Raw genomic sequence first — 9,955 nt, forward strand, 5'->3', positions numbered from 1 at the left:
AGCGCAGCAGTCAGTTTCTAGCCTAAGGAAAGACGCCTAATCCTTAAGGAGATGCCAATGTTGGGAGGGGGAGGGAAGTTGCACCTTTAGCTCAAGGGCCTTTGTTCTTGCCATAGGGAACATCTAAAGCAGATATACAATGCATGCTCAACGGCCACGGTCAGGCCCTTTTGGAAAGACATGGTCAGGCCGAATTAGGTTTATACCAAATGGCTTCCTCATATTCTCCAATATATCCTATTGCTTGCCATTTTTATTTGTCAACCCTCTCTGCAGATGCTCAGCCTTTTCTGGCCTGGCTTTCAGGGACTCGGGCCTCCCTGACCACGGTCGTAAACCGAGTTCTCAGGGAGCGTGCATGGTCTGTGCTCAGGGAGACAGGGCTCCCCTGGGCCCACCAGCCCCACTTGTGATGGAGCGGAATCCCCCAGCACCCAGGGGACAGAGCCCCTTGGCAGGCTTTGTTTCTAAAGTGCACCTGCCCTAGCAACCAGGGGTCACCAGAATTCCTAAGTGAAGAGAGTTCCTGCTCGGCCCCATTCCTGAGACATGGTGCCACCTCCCCTCGGAATAGGGGTCCCATAGGCCCCACAGTGAAAGGGAGCAGGCCGCAGGCAAACGGGACCCCAGCGATGAGGGTAGGAACGTGGGTGGCCTTGTCACCAGAGAACACTGTGTCCCAGGGTCAGGACCGCTTGGGAGCAGAGGTAGTCAGTGGGGGGCCCCTTTCACCCCTGGATTCATTTCCCAAGTCCACCGTCGCAAATGATCACAGACTCAGTGGTTCAAACACCACCAGTTTATTTTCGTTCAGTCCTGGAGGTCAGAGGCCCCACAGCCCCACTGGGCTTACATCCAGGTGTCCGGAGGGCCACACTCCCTCCTGTAGGCTCCCGGGGAGAGTCTGGCCTTGCCTTTCCTGCTCCTGGAGGCCTCCGGCCTTCCTTTGCTTATGGTCCCGTCCCCCATCTTCAAGGCCAGTGATGTCATTCTGTGGCCGCATCCCCCCTCTGACCTGACCTTAGCCCGCGAAGGTTCTTTCAAGGACTGGGAGATAAAGATGGACCCACCCAGATAATCCAAGAAAGTCTCTTCACCTGGGGCGGGGGGTTGTTTTTGTTTCTTTCCTGGGAAAGATTGGCCCTGAGCTAACATCTGTTGCCAATCCTCCCCTTTTTGTTTTCCCCTCCCCAAAGCCCCAGTGCATGGTTGTATATTCGAGTTGTAACTCCTCTGGTTCTTCTGTGAGCCACCACCCACAGCATGACCACTGACAGACGACAGGTGTGGTTCCGTGCCCGGGAACCAAACCCAAACCCGGGCCACTGAAGCGGAGGGCACCGAACTTTAACCACTCGGCCATTAGGGCTGGCTGTCAGGGTTATAACTGTAATCTCAACCGCAGGGTCCCTTTCACCTTATAAGGGAAAATATTCAAAGGATGTCAGCGTCAGGATGGGACATCTTGGCAGGGGCATTATTAGGCCCTTCAGCAGTTCCCCAGGGGGCATTTGGCGATGTCTGGAAAGGTCTGTCTCAACCTGGGGGAGAGGGGATGCTACTGGCATCTTGTGGGTTGGAAGCCAGTACGCTGAGAAACATCCTACAGTGCACAGGACGGCCCCCTCAGCGAGGGGTTACCCGGCCCCAAATGGGGGGAGCTAGTGGGGAGCTAGAGAAACTCTGCTCTTGTTAGTCGCCACTGGCCTGAGCCAGAAGGTGGGTTAGACCCCCTGAACCCCTCCAGACCTGGCTGCCAAGGCAATCTGGCCTTCTCCAAAGAGCACACCCTCAAAGATGCAGGACCCACAGGCACCCCAGGGCCTTCGCCTCGTGTCTTATAATGGGGAATGGGGCAAGGGGCAACCTCCCACCCCCTACTGCCGGAAGGGAAAGAGCCTTATCAGTCGCTATGGCAACAAGGCCTTGCGCAGTCAGTGTCTCTTAAGGGGGACTGTCTCTGCTAGGGGGCCTCAGGTACTCTTTGAAATCCTATAGAAATTGCTAGATGACCAGTGGCAACCACTGATTGCTACCATAGTCCCCTAATCTGGGAAGTCAGGCCCCACAAAAGGGTGACCGCAGTCAGGCAGGCCCAACTGGAAGGACCTGAGACGCCCCCCCCACACCAGACAACCCTCTGTAGGTTTCCTTGGGCCCCACTGCCCAGGAGCGACCCCCCTAACGAGGGTAGAGGAAGGGAAGGGGGGCCCTCTGCCTATGGTCTGGGGGACTGGCATCTTTGCTGCTGTGACAAGCCATCCCTTAGCAAACAGTGTCCTGAGCAGAGTCTGAGAATGTCTCCTGAAGTCAGGTCGGCTGTTCTCAAGGGCCTGACTTGGCCCAGTTTCCAAAGCCACAGGGCTGCAGGGCCGAGGACACCTGGCATCTTGTCCTAGGGTGGCCAGGTCCAGATGCTGGTGTGTCCTCCAGGCAACCCTCTCCCTTCTAGCTTCTAGAAGGGAGGGTTCTAGCTCTGGGATGGGGGCTCTGGCCACACCGCGATGTTGCTGGCACACGTTCCCCAGGGTTTGGTGGCCTTGGGGTTACTGAGGCCAAACCGCTTCCTCCCCACAGACGAGAAGAACGGGGCACAGACCCGGCCTGCTGGTACCCCACCCCGAAGCCTGCAGCCCCCGCCCGGCCGCCCAGACCCAGAGCTGACCAGTTCTCCCCGCCGAGTCCCCCCTAAGGACAAGAAGCTCCTGGCCACCAACGGGACCCCTCTGCCCTGACCCCAGGGGGCTGGGGAAGGAGGGGAGCCCCCTCCACCCCCCTTCCCTGCCCCCCAACTGTGAATCTGTAAATAGGGCCCAATGAGTATGTAGGGAGGGGGGAGACACAACAAACCCGGCCTTGCCCTGCAGGGATGGGGCTCAGGGGGCCGTGCCCAACGGGGGGTGGTTCTAGGGGGGCTAGGGGTGGGGGAGCTCTTTCTATTTTATTTATTGATTAATTTATTATTTTATTTATTGATCAATCTCTCTGCGGGGTGGGGTGGGGGAGGGACGGGGGCTGGTTGGGGTGGCTTAGCAGATCCGGACGGACAGGGCCATCTGTCCTTGTGTCCCCAACTCCCTCTTCCTGGGCCCCCCTCCCCCGGTCCTCCTCCTCCCCCCACGACCTTCTGTACGGATTTGCTCTCCGGAAGGAATTCTGGTTTCGCGTGATCCTGCCTGCGTCCGTGTCTCTGATTCCGCCGGCGGCAAACGAAAATTAATAATAATAATAATAAATAGCCTTGATCAGGGACGGCTGGCTGGCCTTGGCCTCTCGCTTCCTGGGTGGCCCTGATTGCAGGGGCGGGGCCAGATGGCAGGGACTCATGGCAAGGACAGGAGTCGCAAGGATGCTGGCACGGACCAGTTGTGGACAGCCTGAGGCACACATGCACCCACTGGGTTCCAGGCAGCGAATAGATGGCACATCCCCCACGGTTCATCTTGGGGGCGTGGAGAGGCCCAGGAATTGGCTGCTTTCTTCCTCCACCCATGAGGGGCAGGCCGGGGTCAGAGCGCCTGCGACAGCTGGACCTGCAGGGACATGGGGGACGCCGGCGGGGGGCTGAGGCTGGGGCCCGGCTGGAGACACAAGGTGCAGCCTTCCAGTCCAGAAAAGTCGACAGCCAACAGGCCGAAGAGCGCGAAGAGTAGCATGGCCACGGCCCATTCACAGGCAGCCGAGGCGGAGCGCAGCGGCCAGGAGTGGAGGACGACCACTTCACACCAGGGTCAAGGGCACACCACCATGGGAAGGACCCGGGAGCCCAGCCAGATTGCTGTGTGACCGTGGGCAGGCTGAGGCCATCTCTGGGTACTCTCTCGTGACATGCTCGCCCTGCCCTGGCTGCAATGACCCCTCTGGCTGGCCACCCTCCTCGGCGGCTCCTGGACCCTCAGAGGGCTGTCCTCCGCTCGCTGTCTCCATCTCAAGCTGTTTCCCAAATGTTTTCCCTTTTGCACTCCCAGTGTCCCCAAACCGGATTCTCATCCTCCCACGGCCTGTCCTCACCCCACAAAGACCCCTCCATTGCCCCACTTACCCGGCCAGACAACCAGCCATCACTGCTTCTACCTCCAAGTAGGCAGGGTTTCCTCAAGATACCCCCACCCCACCCACCACCACCATCCTCAGGCTGTTTGCAACTTGTTCCTGAGCAGGCCCCTCCTGCTCAAGCCCAAACAGAATCTAATCTTCCCCCTAAAATCTTCCTCTTTCTGGGTGGTGCCCCACCTCTATGACAACACCACCATCGGCTCACAGGCCCAAGTGGACCCTTGGGAATCGCCCTCACCCCCACTCCTCCCCATCCCCCAAGGCCAGCTGGTTACCCCGAGTCCGGTCCTAGCTGCCTTGCCCATCTTTTTCTGGCCTCACACCTCTCTCTACTGGTCTGCCCTGTCCCTTCTCTGGCTCCCCAGTCCTGGCTCCTTAAAACATTTCTCTACCCCACCAGCCCCCACATCCTCCAAGCTCCAGCCTAGCAGAGCTGTTTGCTGTTTTCTGGAACCCTTCTCTCTGGAGCATACTTCCTCCTTTCAGCCAAGCAAGCTCCCCTCCTAAATCAGATTAGACGTTATTTATTCAAGAATTCTTAGATAGTGAGTAAGGCCAACACCACCCCTGGCCCCATGGATCTCAGAGCAAAGGAAAGATGTGAGCCCCCAAGCACAAGGCACTTGTCCCCAGAACTGGCCTTGTTCCTCCCCTGCTCAGAAGCCTTCCATGGCTCCCTATTGTCTCCAGGCAGAAGCCCAAGGCTTTAACTCCTCACTTTAACCTGGAGATCCTCATCTCTGGCTCTCCCAGCAGCCTCACTTTCTGCCCCAAGCTGGTTTTTCCACCTTCTGCACACACTTGCATTGTCCTCCAACCTCTCAACCAAGGCCAAAGGCAGTTGGTTCTGCAAGACCAGCTCAGAATCTGCCAGGTATCAGACCCATCTTTGCAGACTGTCCAGCCCTAATCACACTCAGCTGGCCATCTTTATGGTCCCATCCCCCCTCCCCACAGCCAAGGGATATCTGAGCCCCACAGAATGAGGACCCTGAAGCCAAAGTGATTATGCTGGATCTTATCACCAACAGGCCCCTCCCTGGCAGAGGAGATATGCCGGTTCATAGCTGGAGTAGCTAAAGGCGGAGCTGAGGGGCCAGCCCTTTCCATCTATTTCATGGGATTCAGTTTGCTGGTCTGGGAAATGGGATCACCATGTCCATTTTGCTTGGAAAATTCCAAATAAACGGATCCAGTTAATGAGGCCAGCAGAGGACCTCAGCTGGTTTCGCTCTGGCCTCTTCTGAATGCCAAGCAACCTCTCGGCCCCGCTTCCAACCTCCCTACAGAGGAGAGTGGTCCCCAAGGCTGAGTTTGCAGCCCCTCGTCTCAGAACACTCTACTTATCAGAAATAATCATTATTATGATCAAAACAACTCCACTTTACAGATAGGGAAACTGACTGAGGCTCAAAGAGTGATTTGACTCATCCAGAGGTGTGTCATGCTAGTGGAAAGTGTCTGGGTTTGGGGGCCACTCAGAAGCTGGTTAGAATCAAGACTCCACCCAGTGGTGTGCTGCTAAATGTTTAACCACCAGCTCTGATCTGCAGCATTTGCCAATGCCTGTGGTGTAAATACTCCCAGCTTGGCCATTGCAAGCTACTGACATGACATCATCCAATGTGCAGTTGGGAAGAGATACAGACTGCTCTCTCTTGAGAGCCTGCACCAGCCACCAGCAGCCCACCACCACCAGCTCCGCCATTGAACTTGACGATGGGTCTTGGCCAAGAGACTTCCCCTGTCTGAACCTCATTTCCAGTCTTACCCACCATGATGTCTGGCACAGAGCGGGTGCCCCAAAAGGACTGCTGTCATTGGTTTGTCATTCTCCCAATATTTACTGGTCACTCACTATATGCCAGGCATTGATCCAAGCACCTCATCGGTACCCTGTCTCTCATTTCTTACAACTCTAGGATCGGTCCTGTTATTATCCACATGTGATGGATGAGGAATCTTGAGGGACCAAGAAGTTAAAAAACCAGCAGCGCTCCCCCTAGCTGGAACGTGGAGGAGGTGGGATTCGAACGCACGCTGCGCCGGCACTCTCCACTGCTATACTATAATCCTGTCGTGTGGCGCAGAGACTGAGGCCCAGAAAGGAAGACGCATCCGCGATAGCACACAGCAGACCCACCCCAGTGAAGAGCCGCCCCCAACCCCTGCCCGCTGCCCCAGTAAGGATACTGGCCACCATGAGGATGGTGCAGACGCTGCAGAGGCCCAGGCGGAGCGGCCTGATCCAGGGGGCCCCAGGCTGGGGCAGGGTCCTCATTCGCCAGGAGACAAGGAGCTGCAGCCAGAAGTAGAGGCTGCCCACGAAGAAGGCGAAGAAGGCCCCGGTCAGGTGCGTGGGCTGCTGGTTCTTTTGCTGGGAGGAGGAGGAAGGAGAGTTGAGGCGAAGACCTGTGGGCGGGCAATGGCCACGATGGGGGGAGGGACCCTCCACCAACCCGTTTCAATGGGATTGAAAAGGGCCACTCCGAGTGATCCGCTTATTGCCTAGATGCATTGGGCTATTGTCAGCTCCCCCAGGGCAGATATTTAAATCTGTTCACTGCGGGGCGCCTCAGTCCCTAAGGCAGTGCCTGCCACATAGCAGATGCTCAGTAAATATTAGTGGACTAAAGCTTTTACTCTCAACCGGAGTGAATGGAGCGAATATTGCCACCAAGGGGGTAAAAATTGGTTTTTGAGGGGCGAGAAGTTCTTACATAATACAATGGTTTGTGATATATTATATATTATATTATATATTATGTTACATTTTTTAAATATTACAAATTTCTTGGAGGGGAAGGAATGATTAGGGGAAAATGTCTAAATAAGGCTCCTTAGGGGAGCGATATAATAATTAAAGAAAAAGAAAGGTCGAGGAACACAGGACTAAATGAATGAGTGCATGAACTGCTGTGCAAGTGGGATGGGGGATTTTTAAAATAAATAAAATTATAACCAAAAAAATCAGTAAAATTTCTTCTACTGTTTGTGCACTCAGTTATTCTGCAAATATCTACTGAGCTTCATGGTTACGGATGTGGGTTCAAGAGTCTACGAATCTGGGTTCATTTCTGACCACCACGGACCACTGATAGAAAAAAAGTCTCTCTAGACCTACCTAGAGTTCTTGCGGAGAGGGATGAAAATAATTTAGGCATTGTAAGGTCTAGTGCCTTGTACGGAGTGAATGCTCAATCAATGGGGCAAACGTTAAGAATGAGTGAACCTGAGTAATTTCATCATTAAAGGGAGTGGAGGATGGCAGCAAATTATCCCTACCTCCTAGCGAAATAATTATAAAGAAGAACTCACGCTCTCCTCGGCACGAGAGCCACACGAGAAATACACGTCTCAGGATGCCGTGCGGGGGACGAGCCCCCAAACCAAGGAGCTTGAGGCCCCGGGGGCTGCTGGGAGTTGTAGTCCCAGAGTCTGGCTCTCCACCCGGAGCGGGCTCCACGAGCCGTCTCACCTGGAAATTCCCCACTACGGAGGTGCCCAGGGCACAGAGGATTCCCGAGCACAGGATCAGTCGGTTAAGCCGCTTTCCGACCCCCAAGTCCCGGAGCTGGTGGTAACGGAGAATGCAGATCCAGGCGGCTGGGAGGAGAGGGAAGTGGGCCGGAGACCCGGGCCCCGCCCCCTGGGTAGGGGGAGGGTGGTGGCGAGGGTGGTGGGGTGGGGAGAGACTGGCGGTCCAGGGGTGGCGGCCAAACTCCCGGGTCTGGGGGAGGTGGGAGCTGGGGGTCTCGACTCCTGGGTCTGATGGGAGCTGGGGTCCCCTTGGCTGGGAGGGGCTCACACTGAGTGGAAAGTGCTGGGGAGTATTTACCCATAGCAGCTCCCATGTTGAGCACCTGGCTGAAGATGCAGCTCTGAGGCGGGTAAGATCCACAGAGACTGGGGAAGGTAAAGGATCATCCTGTGGGTCATCAGACCCAGGGCACCCCCCTTCCCTCCCTCTGGACCCCAACAGCACCATAACTACCTGATATAGGGGAAGCCTTCAGTGAGGTTCACAGCCTTGTTGACCACTGCAAGCGCAAAACTGAAGTCGGGGGAGACACCAAACGAGTAGAGGGCTTTCAGAGACAAATTTTCTTTCTGATATTCACGCAAACCCGGACTTCTAGCTCCCTGTCGCTCAGACTCAGGAGTCCAGGCCCCCAGCCCCTCCTCCCTCAGACCCAGGAGTCCAGGCCCCCAGCTCCTCCTCCCTCAGACCCGGGAGTCCAGGCCCCCAGCCCCTCCTTCCTCAGACCCAGGGGTCCAGACACCCCAGCCCCTCCTCCCTGGGACCCAGGCATCCATCCTGCCTCTAACACTCACACAGTCCAGACGCCAGAGACAGCCCAGAAGGCCAAGAAGACAGGCAGCAGGGACAAGTAGCCCCACATGCCTAGCTCTGCGGGGGAAAGAGAGGGGCAGGGACTGGGGCCAAGAATCAATCAATCAATCTCTCTCAGGTGAGGAAGCAGTTAAGGGTCCAGGTGTATCAGATCGTGGCCTCTGAGGCCCCCCATTGGCTCCCAGGCAGAAGCAATGGGCGGGCCCAGTCTGATGGGCCAGCTCAGCCTGGGACGCTTTCCCTACCTCTCTCCGCCTGGGGCACTTTCCCTATCTCTCAACAGTCCTTCAATCCAGATCTCCCAGTTTCTCCTAGCTGCCGGCCCCCCACCCAGCTTCTGAGTGTCTCCCGGCTCCTCCCTCCACTGCCAGCCTCTGGGCTCCCCCCGGGTGCTCACCTGTCCCAGCTCCCTCAGTGCTCTCAGTCCTGGGACTGGGGCTGTGTGTGAGAGGCTCAGGGAAGAAGGGCTGGGACACGGGGTGGGGCTCAGCGGGTGTCATCAAGTTCCAGCAGAGCCAAAGTCCACGCTGGGGCGCCTGCCGGGATAGGGTCAGGCCAAGAGTCAGACTGCCACTTTCTCCCGAATCTCACCCCTGAACCATCACTTCCGGTCTCCTCAGAACCTAGCAGGCAGCACCTTAGCTTTGGGGCCCCCCAACTTCCTCCAGCTTTATAAATTCGACATCCAAACTGCCAGCCTTCATCTTCCTCAGGACCCAGAAATCAGAGCCTCCAGCTGTCGCCACCCTTCCTCCTTGAGGACCCAGGAGTCCAGGCCCCCAGTCCCTTCTAGAACACATGCATTCCTTTCTAGCCTCTGGGGTCCAACCCCCCAACTCTTACCTCCTTAGGACTGAGAACCCAGGCCCACAGTCGTCTTCCTTTCTGGGTACAGTTTCTGTCCTTAAGCTCCTGGGTGTGGGGCCCCGCCTCCTCCCCCTTGTCTTCCCCTCTCCCTTCCTCTCAACCAGGCCAGCAACCAGTGGAGGCCCCCCTCCAGCCAAGTGGGCGGGTGTGGGTGGGGAGGGAGACCTTGGTGATGACATCTCCATCCGAACAGCCCCCCCCGAAAGAGGCTGCTTCCTCTACCCTGAACATTGTCTTTTCTCCCACAGAGCAGCCCGCAGCTTTCTGGCTTTCTGCCCGTTTGGGACTCAGGTGTTTGGACCCCAGCCTCCTCCTCTTGCTTCCCCAGGACCCAGGAGTCCAGGCCCCCAGCCCCTCCTCCCTCAGACCCAGGAATCCAGGCCCCCAGCCCCGAAAACCACCAATCTGCTTCCTGTCTCTATGGATTTGCCTGTTCTGGAAGTTTCATATAAATGGAATCATACATTCTGTGGCCTTTTATGTCTGGCTTCTCTCACTGAGCATTGTGTTTTTGAGGTTCATCTATGTTGTAGCATGCATCAGGACTTCATTCCTTTTCATGGCTGAATAATATTCCATCGGCCCCACCTCTTTTAGGACTCCAGAGTCTGAGTCCCGGTTTTCTCCTTCTATGTGCTGCAGGATTTCCACTACCCCAGCAACTAGGACTTTAGATCT

General features: G+C 56.4%; 2 protein-coding genes and 1 long non-coding RNA gene across 5 annotated transcripts in view; 2 read left to right on the plus strand and 1 right to left on the minus strand.

The window, feature by feature from the left end:
- The window catches only part of BRSK1 (BR serine/threonine kinase 1), a 21,658-nt gene extending 18,406 nt beyond the window's left edge, over window positions 1-3,252 (plus strand). The window contains exon 19 of the mRNA XM_070558579.1: window positions 2,578-3,252. Coding sequence (XP_070414680.1) covers window positions 2,578-2,735 — 158 coding nt within the window. The 3' untranslated portion in view covers window positions 2,736-3,252. The remainder of the gene's footprint in view (window positions 1-2,577) is intronic.
- Window positions 3,246-9,361, minus strand: TMEM150B (transmembrane protein 150B). Of its 3 annotated transcripts, none has more exons than XM_070558580.1 (8): window positions 9,254-9,355; window positions 8,808-8,946; window positions 8,392-8,467; window positions 8,051-8,110; window positions 7,895-7,962; window positions 7,535-7,662; window positions 6,250-6,433; window positions 3,246-3,718 (listed from the first exon to the last, which is right to left on the minus strand). In XM_070558580.1, exons 2-8 carry the CDS (start codon window positions 8,908-8,910, stop codon window positions 3,510-3,512), a joined length of 828 nt encoding a protein of 275 aa, XP_070414681.1. In that variant the 5' UTR covers window positions 8,911-8,946; window positions 9,254-9,355; the 3' UTR covers window positions 3,246-3,509. The 3 variants fall into 3 exon arrangements, with proteins under 3 accessions (XP_070414681.1, XP_070414682.1, XP_070414683.1); XM_070558581.1 differs by having other exon boundaries at window positions 8,392-8,493; window positions 9,254-9,316; XM_070558582.1 differs by lacking the exon at window positions 8,808-8,946 and having other exon boundaries at window positions 9,254-9,361.
- On the plus strand, window positions 7,515-9,742 carry LOC139073569 (uncharacterized). Its single transcript, XR_011522462.1, has 2 exons — window positions 7,515-7,636; window positions 9,526-9,742. It is a non-coding gene; the product is annotated as an uncharacterized lncRNA (long non-coding RNA).
- The last annotated feature ends 213 nt before the right edge of the window (window positions 9,743-9,955 follow it).

The sequence above is a fragment of the Equus przewalskii genome, chromosome 9, assembly GCF_037783145.1.
Source record: "Equus przewalskii isolate Varuska chromosome 9, EquPr2, whole genome shotgun sequence".
NCBI classification, from domain to species: domain Eukaryota; kingdom Metazoa; phylum Chordata; class Mammalia; order Perissodactyla; family Equidae; genus Equus; species Equus przewalskii.

Coding starts and splice junctions, on each gene's coding strand:
- TMEM150B (XM_070558580.1), bottom strand. CDS start 8,910: ATGACACCCGCTGAGCCCCACCCCGTGTCCCAGCCCTTCTTCCCTGAG. Junction 8,111..8,391: donor GTCTCTGGCGTCTGGACTGT/GTGAGTGTTAGA, acceptor CCCCGACTTCAG/TTTTGCGCTTGCAGTGGTCA. Junction 6,434..7,534: donor CCGTAGTGGGGAATTTCCAG/GTGAGACGGCTC, acceptor TCCTCCTCCCAG/CAAAAGAACCAGCAGCCCAC.